The sequence below is a fragment of the Platalea leucorodia genome (genome assembly GCF_965183815.1).
Source record: "Platalea leucorodia genome assembly, chromosome: 5".
Classification (NCBI taxonomy): Eukaryota; Metazoa; Chordata; class Aves; order Pelecaniformes; family Threskiornithidae; genus Platalea; species Platalea leucorodia.
The window spans coordinates 29,236,125-29,253,951 of record NC_138827.1 but is presented as its reverse complement, the minus strand read 5'-3'; the positions used below and the strand labels follow the sequence as shown (position 1 = coordinate 29,253,951).

General features: G+C 40.5%; 1 protein-coding gene across 4 annotated transcripts in view; it reads right to left on the bottom strand.

Annotated features, from left to right (window-relative positions):
- LOC309590531 (BEN domain-containing protein 5) overlaps positions 1-17,827 on the bottom strand; it is a gene marked incomplete at both ends in the record, with an annotated part of 962,813 nt that overhangs the window by 370,311 nt on the left and 574,675 nt on the right. Inside the window, one exon of one of the 4 annotated variants that reach the window (XM_082311815.1) lies at positions 13,612-14,019. The exons of 2 other annotated variants lie outside the window; for them this stretch is intronic. In XM_082311815.1, the coding sequence (XP_082167941.1) occupies positions 13,612-13,828 (217 nt within the window). Of the gene's footprint in view, positions 1-13,611; positions 14,020-17,827 lie in introns of those variants that run through there. One more of the 4 variants, XM_082311816.1, reaches the window with a different exon arrangement.

The window sequence follows — 17,827 nt, the reverse complement described above, 5'->3', positions numbered from 1 at the left end:
CTGCAGGACAGGTTGAAAGGGCATTACCAAAAAGTTGCATATGGACAAAATATGTAACAAAATTACTATGTGACCCCTATTTCATTAGTTAATGGTGCTAATCCTTTTCCTTTAGATATACAAGGCCAATAAATGGTTATATTAATCTTTGAATCTCATAAAAAAAATTGAAGTCAAATATTTTCAAGTCTGAAACATTCTAACATACCTCAAAAGTAAATATTTCAAAACATTATTTTGAAAATAAGTTTGAAATATTTTAATAGTCCTGAAAAGGTGCAGAGGGGACAAGGAATCAAAAGCATAGTCTCCCCAAATATGCCTGTGATCCCTAAAATTATTGCAGAGCAGACAAGGTCTTAAAAGATTCACAAGCTTGGCTACCTGTTCAAGACACTGACAAGGAGAAATGCATTTAAACTCTGAAGTGTTGTCTTTGTACATGGAAAGCTTATGAATAAGAAAACATTTTGAGTCTTCTTATCCACCTGCAAACTGTATTTCACAAAGTGTCCCATGAATATTTTTGAAAGTGCCAATGAGGATGGCATTTGTGAGTGCTTAGTTGCATTGACTTTTGCTTTCTCAAATTAGCATCTCTCCACAGGACCTCAAAATGGTTAGTGTTGACAGTGTAGAAAAGGGAAACAAAGGTAAATCACTGTTTAATGAGGAGCAAGGCATTCATTAGAAATGAATTACACAGATGAATGCAATTCATTTTGTTACAGATAGAAATGGATCTCTTGTAGGCAAATGGTGATATTACAGCCCAAGGCTATGTAAAGAGAATAGGCACAGAACATGCAGAATAAGACATTAGACAACCTGAAATGAAATGCAGATGGTAGCAATAAATACTAAGACAGATGCAAAAAGAAACAGATAAACAACAAAAAACAGCTACGCTTATTTTAGATCATTCACCATTCCCCAGAGCATCACGGATGCTTATCCCAGTAAAACAAAAAGGCAATCCAACTGTTTCAGTTTTGAAAAATAAATCCCTACGTTTTCATTTATCTGGAAAATGTAGGTTCATCAGAAAAGTGAGATAACCCAATTCTACTCTCAGAGAGCAGAGAAGAAAATAAGAGAGCCCTTCTTCGGAAAACAAAACAAAACAAAAACAACTTTACAGACTAAAGGACAGACTGATGGGTATTGGTATCTTCATGGAAGGACAGAAATTTAAGAATAAATCAATCCATATTGGATGAAAAAACCAACCAATCAACCAACCAACTTTTCCTGTGATTATGTATTTTGGGGTATCTCATAGATCAAGGAATCCTTTGCTAAAATATGTTCTCAAAATTCCTTACAGGAAGAGCAGCACATGCATACTGCAGAGCCAGCTTCTCTAGACTGCTCTGCCAAATCCTCTTCCACAGAACATGCAGATGAACTCCTCCTACATTTAAAGAATGCACATCAGTTTCTATGCTCCAAAACAACCCTTGGCCTCACAACAAGATGGACACAATCCAATTACTTCACATAGTTAAAAAAAATTGTCTGCTGGCAACCAGCTGAGGTCACCAGTAGCCAGAACCTCATGCAAACTGGTAACAGACACCACCCACCCTTCCCATGGCCAGGGAAATGCAAGTCTTGAAACACTCATGGAAAGGGGTCACAGAAGAGTCAGTGCATGTGCAGACTACAGTGGAAGTCAGCAAATACTTTCCGACAAATAAAAAAATACTAAAATAAAAACATTTTGGAAGAATAGAAATATTTATCTTTTGATTTTGGCTTTATTTTTAAGTCAATTTATAAAGGTTATGAACACATTTTATGCACTGAACAACAGAAATAAAAGAAAATACTTAGTCTGGGGTCAAATAAAACAATGCAATTATCTGAATTCTTCATACTCTCCACTCCCCTCCTAATTTCTCAGTTTGTCTATGAAATCTATGTTTTCAAAACTTCACTGGTGGACTGAAGGTAAAAGTTTATTTATATACCTCCTTACAAATGTTTAGTTTATACATTTTGGGTGTATAACTATCAACACAGTTCTCTTTCATGTTTGGCAAATCTTTTCATTTGACTTTTTGATTTTACTGCTTTTCCTGTAAATGAATCAGTAAGTTGAAGAATGAAACTCTCTTCTCCCTACACAAAATTTGAAGAAACAAAGGTGAAAATGAGCTCATATAAGTTAAAGCCCAGGAATTTTTAATTTAGTCAATGAGCCAATAATTTTATGTTCCTCTGCCTTCCAACAACAATACATATAATATTTTCTTACATATGCTCTAGTCTTTGTAGGCCTATTTATACCTAACACAATTTATCTAGTGTGTTGGATATGAAAAGGCCTTTTGTTTTTCTTTTTTTTTTTAAAGTGCATTTCTAACCTCTGTTGTCTTCTACATTAGCTGCAGATAGAGCCAGAAAAATCTTATTCTGAATTTGAGGCTAATGCTGGAGTACTGGCTCTTGTTCTGTAAATATTAATGGAATTTGGGAAGGGGCAGGAGGGAGTGAGGAGAGACCCAGGGGGAGGGGTAGGAGAAACATGAACATGCATTTAGAGCAGTTCTTCTTAGGACTCTCTGTCTGTTGTTGTGCCAGCCTACAAAAGACAGGTACAAAAGAAGAATCCAGCAAAAAGCAAAACACACACAATTTTGAGCCAGAAGAAAACCAGGATATGAACCAACCAGCTGGACAAGCTGCAATTCAGTGCCTGAAGCTACAGAACATGCTAAGACAGAGGAGGGCAGTCCTAGAAACGTTGTAGCTCAGAGCCTCATTTTGTAGTGACCCGAAGCATTTGGCTGGACTTTGTCCCCAGTCATTTAAACCTTGCTACAAGTTAAAAATTATACCTTCCCTTAGGGCCATGATCAGACTGTCATAAAGTTGTGTCTATTGTTTTTCCTATACATGGCATAAGTGGTTCAGTGATACTAGCTACTGAGAACTAGCACTTAACAGACTTAATTAGGTACGTGTAACAAAATGCGCAGGTTAGAAGCACCATACAAGAATAGACAACATTGGTGCCCTCTGTCCTTTAAGAATGGACATGCTGGAAGACAAACATAAATTAGGAAAAATTGCTTTTGTGCACAATAGCCATAATGCCAGACAGAGAACATGGTACTCTGCAATTCGATACACAGAATAAAGCATGCTGGAATAACTGTACTCCAGGAAAAAGTCCGAATTGGAGAGATCTTGCCAGTTAACTCCACAAGGTACTGAAGTACAGGGCTGAAAAGCCAGTGCACGTGATAGCATCTCTCCCCATACGGCCATCTACCAAAGTTGTTTGGGTAGTAAGAAAAAAGTGAATTGTTGAGAAATTTCCGAGTTGCTGGGAAGACATTTGGCCTCAGCAGTGCTGAAAGAAAAGCCAAAAAAGCAACCCTGCATTAGAGAATCTGTATCAACTACAAAAGGATAAACTGTTCCTGGAATGTCTTCTTCAGTCAGGCCTTCGTTTCAGTGTCAGGATGGGTGGATCCAGGCCAAAAGGTAATAGCTTTAAGTCTAGAGCTGCTGGGAACTGAGGCAGACACAGCAACTTTAACAGGGCAGGAAGCAAGCTGGTTAAATTCAAGTAGAAATATGTTACTGCTCTAAAACTGAAAACCCTATCGTGGGATGCAGAATAAAACTATGGAAATCTCGAAGTCTCCTTAAAACATTCCTTATTTTCTAACTTTGAAGTAAGGACTGAACAAACTAATCTCTTCAAAAAAATAGTTCAAATGCTGATTTTTTTCTTTCCACCTTTGGAGTAAAAGCTGGAAAAATAGAGGAAGAGAGCTCTGCACTCCACATGGATGAGGGATGGCAGGTCTGGGATCAGTCCAAGGAAGGGGCTTGGCAATGCTATCAATCTTACAATAATAAAACGAAAGAACCTTGAGCAAAATTCGTCCTTCCCCTAAGCCTTCAAAAAAATTCCACCCCTTGTGAAAAATGATACGCTGACAGATGAAAAAAATTTACCATCACCCTTCCCATTTCCAGGCATATACCCAACACATATGGGCAACACCTATACAAAATTCTCCCCAAACTGCTGCACTGAACCACTTCGCTACTGATTTAGCCAGGTTGCTTCTACAGAGCAGAGAATGTCACCTGCCTCGGTAGGTTGTGGATCGGTTACAGTTCATAAAGTAAAAGACACTTAAGAACCAAAGCAAAAAACCCACAACCAAAGGTATACTTGGTACTTCAAAGCAAATACACACACCAAGCACAACAGGGAATGGATTCCTAAGTGCCACTTAAACACAAATAAATAATAATCAATATTGCTGTGACTGAGAAGGAAAACAGCATGATAGTACAAAAAAAAAAAAAAAGAGGGCAAAAAAAAGCCACCTAGTTTATTTGAAAGTGGAAAAAAAGAATTATAAATTACTTTCTTAGCTAACAATGCAAACATTAAAGAAGGACTTTAAGAGGAAGAACAGAAGAGATTTCAGAAAATGTAATGATCCTGCAGGCTCAGAAGATATTCAGGATACAGAGGAAGAAAAACTCGTCTCATGAAAAACATTTCTCAGCTAGTAGTATGCTGAGATTAAGACCACTTAAGAGATTAAGATGAAGAAACTCAGAATGACAACAACAGACAACACAGGATAACGTACAGCAGTAGAAAAGCAAAAGTTATTTGAAGAGGACAGGTGCTATCGAACTCGATGCAGTTAAAAGGAGGGGTTGTGTGCAAAAGAGGGTTCAACTGAGTGCTGGCACAGTCAAGTCAGTATTTGGATAGTATAATTTACTATATTGTTTTGCATTTTTTTTGCAGACTAAGAGAGCTTTGTTGGAAGGACAGAGAAAGAGATTACAAAAATAAACACAGAGCACAATGAAAACACTACATGAAGTATATTTAGTTGACAGAAAGGTAAAGCTGGACATAAGCAACAGCACAGATGAAAAATAAGAAACAGTAAGACTTTGGGATGGGAATGACAGAAAATATGGTTTCCCCTCCCCACTCTAAAATCAAGAGAAACAGATAAAAAATGGTGGGAGAGTACGTTGGGCCATCCTAAGCACAAGCTGAAAGAAAGATTTCTGCATAAGAATGTCAGAAAGGGAAGCTGACAACAAATTTAACTGAGAAAAGTCAGGAATAAAAAGGTAGAGCTGAGAGTTGCCATCATCTGGGCTAGTATCACCCCCAAAAATTTAAGAACTAAATAGCCCTGCAGCACTTCTCCAGAAAGAGGAGATGACAGTAAACACACAAACAAGTGACTAGAAGAATGTCTTCAGAACAAAAAGAAGAGTGAACAAAGAAGTCAGGGAAGAACAACATATCGAGTCGCACTGTGACAGGCAGGGCCAGTAAGCACGTGAAGGTGAAAACATGCTCTTGAGGAACTGGCCAAAAAGGCTGTTAAATCTTGTGAAGTGAATTTCAATTAAGTGTAAAGAATAGGAAACAGAGTGAAAATAATTCCTAATCAAATTGGGAAAAGGCAAGATAGAAAGGTCTTAAACTAGCACTTGACAGGTTTAGAGATGATGGGTAAGAAGGATGATGTGCCAGAAGCCCGAATCAAGACTGATCACTGATGACAGAGAGAAAGCCACACCTGTTTCGTACAAAGGCACTAAAGAACAGAGAGAAAGATTAAGGAGCCAAACTCCTACAAAAGCAGATCATATCAACAACTTTTATCTCTAAGTTCTGTCTGAAGTCCCACATCAAGACTGGCTGTCTCTCATTAATATTCGATATAATAATACAAGTAAATTCACAGAGCATGGACCTGCTGCTGCTCTCACATAAAACAAATCAACTATGCCAGCTACTGAAGGAACAAATGTTGAGGTGAGAATGCACACTTTTTCCTCTAGTGGAAAAACAGATATTCAGTTTAATACTGCTAGGAGTGAGAGTTTTTGATATGCACCCCCATTTGTAGTCAAATTTCTAATGCACATGAAGACATTCGAATGTTTTGTAACATTCTCCTTTTGCACGTGTTCATTCATCAGCAGACTGTTCAGATTTACAGAGTATCAGCCCAGATATGTCAGACCCGCGCTGCAAGAAAAACTTAAATATATCTTCTTTCCTATTTTCCATTATTAATATGAAATCTATTTCTTAACGTAAAAGTTAATATAAAGTGTCTTCAAAAATAATTAACCAAAAGCAACATGGCTCAAAACTAAAACTCTGCTAGAAATAATTATTACTCTTTTATTCTTTGTCAGCAGAACTCTCCCTTCCATTTAACTTTTAGTGGTCTTAGAAGAGTGTTTGTCTGCAGTAGAAACTGATGGAGCTGGAAGATCAAGTAAAGACAAGACATTATGCTGAGAAACAGGAAATCGTGCTCTTTACAAGACTGGGGACAGTTTTAATCCTGGATCCAATATTTACTTAAATACTGACCTTGTATAACTCAACCTTTCCATCTTACTGTCCCCATATACCCCTCTGAAGTGTTGTGCAGATTTGTTAATATTTGTACAATACTCTGAACATGTTGAACACAAAGGATTATAGCTATTATGGAACAACTCTCTTAATCCTTTTTGAAACAAATACAATAATACAATATTACCATTAAAATAAAAAGAAGAAACCTTGAAAGCAAGTTAGATATTAAAATGCTATCTTTTCAATCTTTCCTCTGTACCTGCATATGAAACTCAACTATGGGAATTATTTTTCAAAAATTTGAACATTATAAATATTTTACGAAAAACTATTTATAATAAAAGCTATTTCTTTCTTTAAAAGTTCAAAAGTTCATTTAAACAGATCATCAATCTCAATGACAGCTACAATTTGTCAATCTGGCAGCCCTGACCAGTCAGTCTGTATCATACTGTAAAACTATATTAAGACCAAAGCCTGATTATGATTTCATGATCACAAAAGCCACAAAGCCATGGAGATATTGCCTACCAGCTATTCAGTAGATAAAGCAGCAGCCTACAGGAACACTCCAGGAAGCCTCCACAACTATCTCTGCCCAAGGAATGAGCTTGCTATGGAAATAGTGGGTAGATTTATGCATTTTTTTAGTTTACATACAAAAATTACAATGTGGTTCAGCCTCTACTATTTTTAAAGGGTTTCTTTAAAAAAGCAAATAATCAACTGACTGGCACTTAGGCAATCCACTAGGAAAAAAATGTTTTACTGTTAAATTATGAAAATAAAAACATTAACTTACATTTTTTCCCCTTTTCACTCCCCTGCAAATTTTAGCATATTTCAATTAGTAAGTGTTAGTTACCATAGCTACCATAACCATACTATCTTTGCAGTCAATTTTATTAAAATCCTGAAATTCATACTTTTATTGTATCGTAGTTAAACTTGTAACACCAGTTATGCTTATAAATGTTGTATGTAATGCAATGTATGTACTAAGACCAAGAGAAATAACAACAGTGTAGGTCACCTGTATGTCTTTATGTCATAAAAATAAATAAATAAGTGACTTCTGACTATTAGGGTGAAGCAAAAAGCAAATGTGACTGAGGAACAAGCAGGTCAGTTGGGAAGGGTTTAAGACCAAAAAAAAAAAAAAAACCACAAAAAAAAGATATTTACTTCCAGAAGAAGCACAGTGATACAGGATAAGAGAAATCTAAATATAACAGTAAAATCTTCTCGCACAGATAAATCCCAGTTTTTTAATTCCTTTTTACTGGCACTTTATCCTGCTGATGACATATAACCATCACCACTATCATAAGGGTTACGCCAAGTCACTACTTACCAGCTACAGTTTTAAAAGTTCCAAAATTTTTTTGCTGCTGCCATTTAAGCTTTGCACAAATGTGCCATAATAAGACTTCAACGCTAAACAAACAGAAATGACACAAAAAACCTGTCCCTTTGTATAAGCCCTTCATACCTTAGATATGCTCCTACAGTAGAATTTAGAAGGGGAAAAAACCCCACCCTTCATCAAAAGAGTTAATAATAAACCAGAAATGGATCAAACACAAAATGAGCGTAAAATTTAGCTTTAAATATTCTTTATGATACTGCCACACTTGTATTCAGGACTGTATTTAAGAGTGTGATGTAGTTACTCTGTTACACAAAATGATTTGGTGAACCTCTGCATACAGCCAGATCTTTCACCTGATGAAAAGGTAACACAGCAGTAGCATGCCAGTGAAGTATCTGACAAAGTAGGCCATGCACCTCAAATATCACAGTAGAAAGTTAAAAAAAAAAAAAAAAATCATATTTTGAACAAGATTACTTCAGCACTGCCTAACCTGCTGGGCTTACTTTCTCTCAATGACCACAGAGGGCCATTCACATGGCAAGACCCAATGCACAGGTACAGCAGATAGACAGAACAGTTAGGAAGAGCTGGACTTGCTGCTCAAGGGCAGTGACACACAAGCTCATCCACAGGTGCTCCAGAACTATCCCAAGAAAAAAAAAAAAAAATCAAACAAATTAAAAAAAGAGCCTGTGAGGAATCACTACCACTACTGGAAGGTTTCCTACAGCCTCCTCCTGGCACTTCTTTACTCAGGGCAATACTTGGGAACACCCAAGAAGCAGTTGCAGGCCTTTTGATTTTTTTCCTGGTGCTATTTCTCCCCAAGTCCCTGTCACACACCATATGAGCTGCACATCATGATAGGGGATAGACCTAGAGCTTTCCAGGAACAAAGAGTTAGCAAATGCTGTCCCTACCACAATAGTTCATTTGGTCCACAGACTGCCCCGGGAAAGGAAATGCAACCTGTGGGCTATGTATGAACGTGGGATAGAGCATGGGTACACAGTGGCCACAGCTATAACCTGCTCTACGTACTCCAACTCCCCAAGCTGTCTGAATAGCACAACAAGGAAAAAACAAACACATGAAGATGCACAAGACTACAGAAATACCTGTAAGTTTCACATTACTGTTATACATCAAGACCACTTCCTCACCAAAATTTTGTATATTCTTGATATAATCCAAGATCTCATCTTGTAAATTTTCACCTTTTCTAGCACTTGACAAATAGTCTTTCCTCCATCAGTTATACATATCGAAGAAACCTGCTTCAACTTCTTGAGGGTGCATCCATCCTCAACCTTACTCAAAACTCAGTCCTAGAATCATTTAATTTAAAATTGTTCTAGAAACAGAGATTTTACTTCTTTCTAAAATACACAGCAAATTAAAAGCCTGTACAGCTCACGGTGAGGTAAAGATTTAAAAAATTGCCTAGCCTATTTTAATAAGAAGTGGAGCATAACATTTTATAAGGGGGCAAGAAAGAACATGAATGCACACAGGTATTAACACAACTACTGTGGCAGCTAGGGAATTACCATGAGAATCTGATGGAGATGCGTTTGTTATGATTGTGTGGGTGGGAAATGTTGAGGGCAGCAGCTAGAGAGAACAATTATTTACTGTAGACAGGAAAGAATGCCTCCAATTAGAAGATAGTCACTATCAACTTGTTAACAAACGTAGACCAAAGTAGTGAACTTTAAGAAGTCTCTGAACTTCAGTTCATTCCACCCAATACTCATCACTTTCCAAAGCAAGAAAAGGCTCCAACAGGGTCACCTAGGGATCACGCTAGCTCCTATAAGGTGCATGTGCTTATAGACAAAATTCTGCTAGCGACTATATTGAACAAATGTGAAAAAGTTGCAAGTAGCACACATATTTCAAGAAGAGCGACCAGAAAAACAGCTTTTCAGCATTTTGAGGAGAGGACAGAAAAGAAAAAAAAAATGCAAGGGCGTGGATGATCAGAAAGGCAGACTCAAACTCTTTCTGGAAAATCATCTACTGTTTTTGCATTCTCAACGAGATAGACCAGTTAACATGCTGCCTCAAAAAGCTGCTATATAGCAAAACTCTAGTTTGCTGAGCTATATTTTCCATTCAAGAGGTAAATAAAATCATTCCTTTATTACTACATAGCATCGGTTGCCTGTTAACCAAACACTGAACTTGCTATGGCACAAAACATTTATTTTAATATGCCTTCTATGGCTCAAAGGTCTTAGAACTGTCTCCGTCGGGGGTTAACCTGTCTGGTTTGAGCCCTAGTCTTTGGCTAACTTTTTCGAAAGTCAAAGGTTCCCAGACCAACACGTACGACCACTATCAGCAGTTCCCAGCCATACGCACACAGACACAAGAAAAGTGTGCAGCTGCTCAGGGTTCATCTATCACTCCGCTGTAATGCTACTACATATTACTTAAGTACTCAAAAGAAGACAGTGTTTATCTCCTCAACATACCAAATCTATCACAATTACTTGAGGTTCTAAGCATGCCCAACTTACTTTGCTCTTTTTTTTTTTTTCCTTCTTAAATTTGTGATACCTTTACAGCAGTGCTCTCTCCTCTGCAGCAACAATATTCCTCACAAGTGTACAGGCTTCCAACCATCCAATCTCGCCACAAAGGATCAAACAATTGCTTCTAGACTCTCTCAAATAAGGACAATTGTTTCATGAACTCTTTACACAACCAATGTTCCAATAAAACTTTGTACTATAGGGCTGAATGTGTATTTATCCCTGTGTGAACTCCTACTTCACAAGGGTAAAAGTTTGAAAAGTACCTAAATTTCTTTAAACAAAACAGAAAAGGAAAACTCTTCCTAAAAGAAAAAAAAAAATTGTGATGCTAATATGAGTCTTGTACCTGTGTTCTTCCTCTACTCGTTCCTTTTTTTCAGTCACTAGAAAGGAAAACCAAGTGGATCTGTTTCTCAGACTATGATTAACTCCCACTGCATGGGTAGTGTTTGATCATGAAAATATATATCAATAGGTACGACTTTGCTTACTTGAGCAGCCTTGTTAAACTAGTGTATGAAAATCAGACACCATTCAAACTGTAAAAGAACACTGTACAGGCTCAAAAAAAGATGACTTTTTCCCCCTCTATTCTTTGTTGTTGTTTGTTTCTTTACTTTAATATCTGCACCAGGACTTTGGTCCTGAGGCCTGTTCTTGGACCAAAGCAGTAAATCCTTGAAGTCAGCGATGAACTAACTTGTGCAAGCAAGGGTTCCTTGCAAAAATTCAAAATCAACTTAGTATGTATATTTTACATATAAAAGCAAATTTATACACATTGTTTACATTACTACTAAGAGGGCTGGAATCCTTTAGAATGAAAAGTTCTATACTAGTATGTGAAATGTTACTGCAGGCTTGTAAAATTATTTTTTAAACTAAATAAGCAGTTTGCATAACATCAGACTTGCAATGTTTGCCATAAAAAGTTGTCATAATCTGTAAAAATAGAGTTGGTCATTATAAACAAAAAAATGTGCCAAGATGTCTTCATATAACATCAACTTTTCTCCCCAAGACTTTAACCATAATAAAACCAAACACCAATATTAAAACTCTGGGGAGAAAGTGACAACTTTAAAAGTAAGTAAACACATGTTATATATGAAGGATTAATTAAATTATGGCATTTTTACATGGTACAGGGTGGAAAGAAGAACAGAAGTAAAGATTCATTTGTTGTTCAGGTGAGAAGTTCTCCAAGCATACAAATTACAGATCTAGTCAGATATATTGAGATGTGACAGATGCAATAAAGATAGCTGTATGTTTCTCTGTGTTCCTGGCTCAGCAGGAGAATTTCCTGTAGAAATTAAAATCTCTGGGGAGCAATTAGTGCAAATCACTAATACAGGTAACAAGTCTTGTTCTCTGGAGAAAACTGAATTATACTGGTTTGTTCTGGTTCAAGAGAGATGAAACAGGGAAACCGTGCAGAAGAACACTTCTCTTAGGTACGTACAGACTCTGCCTGGAACAAGGGAATTGAGAAAGTAGGTGCGCTTTCTGCTGGAAAACTGAGGCAACCTGGTAGGCGCAACATGTCAGCAAAACGCCTATTACTAAATATTTCTCTGAAATGCTTTAGTTATGTTGAGATGAACATGAGGAACAGAAAGGGCACTGCTGCTGCAGTTCCCTCTTGAGAAAGAGGAAGGTGAAGTCCAACTGGGATGCCTTTGAGAAAAGGCCAAGCAAACCCAGAACACTGACAGTGCTGTCTCCCATGGATGCAACAGGTAACTTGCAAGAAACACTTCATATACCAATTCTTCTCTGTTATACACAGGACAGACAAAACACAGGGTGGCACAGGACAACAAAAACTCAGCCTACCAGAGAAGTGGATTCTCCCGCTATCTCATTAGTTCTCCTGAACTCCTGGAGTTGCAAATATTCAGAAATTGGAAAAGATTTACAGGGAAACAACATACATGTTTGCCTGTTTCTTGTTCTTTCCAGGCATCCATTTATGGCCACTACTGGAAACAGGATAATGATAAAAGTCACCGAATCAGGGACCAAATGGACCACCACCAGGCTGAACTGGTTTAGGAAGTTTTATTTTCAAAAATAAAAGTAAAATTAAAAAATACTAGTTTTACATGACTTTAACACCAAGTTACTCCGAGAGATCAGAACTCAGTGTTGCCTTCTTAGAACTCAATACTAGACAGCAGAGCTTATTAAGCCCATTCCTTATTTGGGAACACAGATGTAACCAGTATTTCTCTCCAAGTGGAAAAGTCAGGATCAGAACCCAACGTCCTCTTTGCTGAGAGGACATTTCAAATGGTTGTCACCATCTTTCAATAGCTGATTAGGCAAGTCCACACCAGCCAGTAATTTGCTACCAAAAAAAAAAAAAAAAAAAAATCAAACTTCTTTTCTATGTCAACTCTGACTATGGCAACGTGTTTTCTGTGGCTGCAACCGAACCACAGAAAGTCTTCAAGACAACATGCTGCCAAAGAGTTGTGATTTGGGAGGACACATAGCAGAAGCGCTATCTCACAAGAGCTGAACTCATTTAAATGGCCAAAATATGGGTTTATTTCTTAATATACACTTTAATTAGCCCTCTTAGCCAGAGAGACATTCGTAAGTTAAACATGAAACAAACCAAACGTAGCAACACCAAGCTTAACAAGCATAGTATCTAAAGGTCTGGTTCCACTATTGCCTTCCAATTTGTGAAGTCACTTAAACTAACAAAGTAGATATAAACCAGCACCCTTCTAATTTGGCAACATGCCGCCAAACTGCAAAGATACAGAAATGACTCCATGCCCTATAAATACACTGTGTATGAAAACCTTAACTTTTTTTTTTTTTGTTAAGTTTCTGATTTCATCCCCGCCGCAGTGTAACGATGGGTACTACCAGGGGCTCACGCTTATTTTGGAAACCGCTCCGGAGAAGCACCACGCCTGAGAGTTCATGCAGGAGCGCGACGCTCCCCGGCCGCGAGCAGCCGCCCCCTGGGACCCCCCCCCCCCTCCCCCGGCGAGCCCTTCTCGGGCTTGGGGCCGCCCCGGCCCCGCCGTGCTCCGGGAGGGAGTGGGAGCCCCGCCGCGCCGCTCCCCCCCCCCCCCATCTCCGTCCTCCCGCCTCACCGCGCCCCCCGCCCGCCATGTGCCGCCCGGGCTCTGAGCATGTGTCGGCGCGATGCCGCCCCCTCCCCTCCCCCTCCCTCCCTCCCTCCCCCACCTCAGCGGGGAGGGGGCGGCGGCATTTGGGGCTTCCTCCGGCCCGGCCCGGCCCACCCCCCCCTTCCCCCGCGGCCCGGCCCGGCCCGCCCTCACCTGCCAGCGCCAGGATCTGGGCCTTGTGGAGCAGCAGGCGGTCGCCCCACTCGCCGGGGCTCTCGTCGTCCTCCTCCGCCTCCTCGGGGTTGCGGTACACCGTGTAGACCTTCTGGTTGTCGAAGTCGAGCTGGGACGTGGGGCTGAAGTCCTGGACGCAGGAGACGGGCAGCGCGTAGCAGACGTTGTCCTCCAGGAACCGCACAAAGGCGTACATGGTGCGGCGGCGGGCGGGGCGGCCGCGCCGGTCCCGCGCTCCCCGCTCTGTTATTGTTCCTCAAAATCCGCCTCTGCGCTCGGCTGAGCTCGCCTGGCCGCGCCGCCAGCCGGGCAGCCGCCAGCTCCGGGCAGGCACGAGCAATCCAACGCGGAGCGACGCGAGCCGGGCTGCCGAGCGGCGGGTGGGGGCCGGGGCCGGGTGGCGGCGGGCCGCGGGAGGAGCAGCCCCCGCCCGGCTCCCCCGCCTCGGCCCGCCCGGGGCCCATGCGGAAACACCTCTTCCGGCGGCCCCGGGCGTGCCCCGGCCCTTCCGCGGGGCGCGGGCTCGTCGCCCGGCAGGCCCAGGCCTGTCCCGGCTCCCCGGTAGCGGCCTCGCACCTCCGCCGCGGCGGGTGCTGGTGCGGGCGGCGAGGCGGGGCGGGCAGGTGCCGCCGTCCGAGAGGCTTTCGAGGGTAGGGCCGGACGGGGCGTCAGCTCGTACTCGCCAGGCACCTGTGCCTGAGGGACGGCTCCCGCCCCTCGGCCTCGGCGATGGCGTCGCTGGGCTGACAGGGTCCTGGCTGAGGCGCTTGCCCTCAGGGCTCCGTTGCTCAAACTCATCCCCAATAAAGGCTCCGGGAAACTCTTTTTCCAAGTTAAAAACTTCTTACACCTGTTGCAGAGAAGCAGGCCGTCCGTGCAGGTGGCACACGGGGCGCTCTGCTCCTAGGCCAGCGCAGTGCCAGCGAGTGCAGAGAGAAGGGGTAGGGGGGACCCGTGAGAGGCTGTGGCCATGTGAGGAGACCAGATCCTTTGTGGCCAAACAAAACAACACAGAACGCCACGCTCATCTGCCAAGTATCAACAGACTGAACATCTGTTTTTACCTGAAGGTCTTTAGGGTAATGCAGAACCACCTGCAAACAATGGTACAGATCATTGGGAGAGCTCAAAGCTTCCCTGCCCTCCCCCAAAACAACACGGAGAGTTGAGAAATTCTCTGCAGGTGTGTAAGAACAAGAGCTAGAGAAAGTGACATTTTTAGCACAAATTCCCAAGGTTTTAGATGCATAAATACTGAGTATGGATGCTTTGAGCTTCCTGTAAGAAAAAAGAATAATGTGGCAACATTGCCTATGGTTCACAGCAAACTCTTACCCAAGTTTCTAATGCTGAGGTCTGTTTTACCCTATCAGCCTTAGGAGCAGAACAAGAATACATGGAGAATTATTTAAAGGCAAAAAAAAAAAAAAAAATCACAGAATGAGTAATAAACAGCAAGTGAGAGGCTTCGCTGGTTTTCTGTTTGCAAAAAGCCAACACAAAATGAAACCAAAATGTATTTTCTGGTTTGCATATCCCTAAGCCTTTGCAGTACTATCTCTACCCATTACCTTGAGTTTAACTACGCTGAACTTGTTTTTCCTAGTTATCTTTTACAGACTTCTTAGTACATGGGAACAGACCGCAAGCTGGAAAACCTGAAGTAAAGTTTTGACTGAGCATAGGCACAGGTTGCCCAGACAGCTTATGGAGTTTCCATCCTTGGAGATAACTCAAAAGCCATCTGGACATGGTCCTGGGCAACCTGCTGCTAGTGGCCCTGCTTGAGCAGGGGGCTGGACAAGGTGACCTCCAGAGGTCCCTTCCAACCTCAGCCATTCTGTGGAAGTATCAGAAACTTATAGTTATGCTCAGAAAAATGTCTGTCTCTTAAGCAACACATGAAAACATATGGAAATGCATACAGGTGTAGTTAAGCCGATGTAAGTATTTCAGTAACAAGCTGTAAACTTCCCATACAATAATGGCAGCTTTATTATTTTAGCAATTACGGAGTTTTGCAAATACTTCAGTTTAAGATTGGGGATTTAAATGGCAGTACTTTATGTTAACAATAAAGTTTTGCCAGACTGGTATGTAATTGCAGGCAAATATAAGGCTGCTACAAAGTATGGATGACAAATGTATTCTAGTAGCTAGGCTGCAAGGGAAATGAAATCCCAGCAAAGATTGTGTTGCTGATCAAACAATAACAGCTGCTGTAGCGCTCCTATCTCCTCTACCTCGTGTTACAATGGAGGTAAAAGGAGCCGTAGAAAGGTGACAGGACAGACTGATAGCTGGAATTATTCTGTGGACACTGTTAAAATTATGTGAAGGACAATTTTGTCCCACTAAGTTCAGTGGCTAGTGAGGGATTGAGTACACTGACTCTTACCAGGATTGTATTTCCTGTGCAGCTGAATTCTGTTAGCAACATCTAAGACTGCTGTCGAGAAAAAGGAACACAGGAAACTGGAGAAACTGGAAATAACAGGGGAAACGAAGAGAAGCTAAGGACTCAAAAATTAGGTTGACTTGGAAGGGGAAAGATCTCTTTAGGTACCAACGAGGCCTGGGTAATTTGCTCCAATGAAAGAAAACTGAAAGACTTCATGGGAAGGCAACTAGTGTCATAGTGAGGGTTTTTTGTTTGGTTGTTTTTTGTTTGTTTGTTTGTTTGTTTTTCCCCCAGAAAAGGAACACTCTAAACTGGTATTTGCAGCATTTTACATTTGAAAGTTCAATTACAGCAAAGGCTGTGAAGATCAGCAGCAAAAAAAGGTCTCAGATCCTTTAGAAAGGCTGTTTCACTATTCTCCACTGAAGGACGTTTTTGGGAACAGATTAAAGAGTCGGGATGATAAATGCGTGTTTACACTTGGTCCCCAGCACACACATTGAGCCAGAAGGCATTATAATGCTAAAGAATTAATAATGATCCATACATTTCTCTTCTGCTTACAAGAACAGTGTTAATTTCTGGCTTTAAAATCTATAAATAATCTGCACTGGTTAGCTGTGAAGCTGAGGAAAAGATCCATTTAAGCACAGAATGAAACACACAAGTATTGTCACTCCTTTCCTTTGGACCTTTCCCATTTCTACTAATGGTTAGCCAGCTGTTTTAACACTGAGGTTAGCTTGAGGTTTAAAGACGCAAAGCTATTTTAAAGGTCTAGATTTTAAAACTCATTGTTAGGGGAATTACTGGATTCTCACCAGATTTAAATCCTCTAGCAAGTCCAGCCTTTTAGTAACAACACAACCCTGCTGAGAAGTAGATTGTCAGACTTTCAAAATACAAATGAAGCTTCAGCTTAAAAAGTAAAAGTGTCACTCCAAGAGTCAGGAAACCACAAAGCACAGTTCCAGCCGTTGTGGGACTCCTGAGTGGCTGTTTTCTGGAACACTACCTATATTTTGCTGCTTTTATTTTTCTTGAAAAGTAAAAAAAGTGTTAAAGCAAAAGCTGATACCTGCTGTTTTGATGTGCATGCTGTGTTTTCACTTAAAGATATAAAATGAAAAGCTAATAGTACCAATAATAGTTACGCAGGTGCTAAATCTCTTTCACAGCAAAACATTAAAATTGGGCTCATCAGTCACATTACTTCCATGTTTAATACTAAAGCCTCAAGGGGCACCATATTGATTTTAAATCTACTATTGAAGAAATTCCCATTTTGTTTTACCATTCAAGTGGAGGGGGTTCACTACTACCTGACTACTCAGCAATACCAGTACACTGGACCACTGCTAGGAATCCCTGCACATTCAATATGTGGTTTAGAAAATGTTACTGTTTTCTTGTGAATTTATTTGTACTCCAAGTAGTGCATTTCTTACACAATTGTTTTCAAGCTCAAATACACCCCGAAGGAAAGATATATTCACAATATTTTTAGGTAACACTGTATTTTAACAATGGCATTTAAAGTCATAAAGCTTAAAGAATAACTAAATAACAATGCACAAGAACTGAAGACTGTTCAAAGGTTTATGTATGTACATGCATACAATCTACTCACAATCTGGTTGATTTTTACCAAGAATATGATCAATAGGGTGGTCAGAAGATACCTCTGTTCCATAGTATCTCATTTTTTATCTTATGATAAAGTACAAAATAAAGTCGTTTCCAGGTATAAATGAATCTTCCTCTGAACAAAGTCATTTACAGCTTCTAGGTGTT